General features: G+C 45.9%; 1 protein-coding gene across 1 annotated transcript in view; it reads left to right on the top strand.

The window, feature by feature from the left end:
• Positions 1–789, top strand: part of LOC107097773 (pregnancy zone protein-like) — a 45689-nt gene that overhangs the window by 22220 nt on the left and 22680 nt on the right. The window contains exons 17-18 of the mRNA XM_015395056.1: positions 82–307; positions 394–520. Of these exons, the coding sequence (XP_015250542.1) occupies positions 82–307; positions 394–520 (353 nt within the window). The remainder of the gene's footprint in view (positions 1–81; positions 308–393; positions 521–789) is intronic.

Genomic DNA, 789 nt, shown 5'->3' with positions numbered 1-789 from the left:
AATTAAAATTACATTAAAAAAATGTTTTAAATCAAATTTGATAGAAATGTGTCTGAAATCTCTGCGTGTTTCTGTTTCCAGAGACGGCGGCACGGCCAGCTTGCAGAAGACGGTCCCTGACACCATCACCAAGTGGGCGGCCAGCGCCTTCTGCGTCTCCCCCAGTGGCTTCGGCGTGTCGCCCAACACCGGGCTCATCACCTTCCAGCCGTTCTTCGTCAGCCTCACCTTGCCCTACTCCGTCATCAGAGGGGAGGTGTTCACGCTGAAAGCCACCGTCTTCAACTACCTCTCCCAGTGCATCATGGTAGTTACTGATGGAGCCGGGCAGCCATTTTATTGAGACAGAGAATGGCGGCTGTGCTGTTTATTAAGGTTTGGTTCTATTAACAGGTCAAAGCAACTTTGGCCGGTTCGAATCAGTACACCTTCAGAGACTGCGAAGGCTGCAAATACACCAGCTGTCTGTGTGGAGATGAGAGCAAGACCTTCTCCTGGATTGTGACTCCGACTGCTTTGGGTAACATCGCACTGCTCACTATTACCAACTATATTACCAACTAATACGGAAAATAAATACAGTGGATCACTTTACAGACAAACATATTTGCTTTAGTTTAGTCTGGATTCAGACTTGGTGAAGGATGCTGGAGTTCATGAGCCTCAGTCTCTGCTCCATAAATAAAAACACATTGAAATGTAAATAAGTCATTTTTTCTTGAATGGGCTCTATGCACAGCTTCACTACTTCCTGAATTTAATGCAGCTCCTTTGTTTCCTGTCTTTCAT

Source organism: Cyprinodon variegatus, unplaced genomic scaffold (assembly GCF_000732505.1).
Source record: "Cyprinodon variegatus isolate N-32 unplaced genomic scaffold, C_variegatus-1.0 Scaffold723, whole genome shotgun sequence".
NCBI lineage: Eukaryota > Metazoa > Chordata > Actinopteri > Cyprinodontiformes > Cyprinodontidae > Cyprinodon > Cyprinodon variegatus.
Note: the sequence above shows the minus strand (reverse complement) of the source record. Positions and strands in the feature narration are given on the sequence as shown.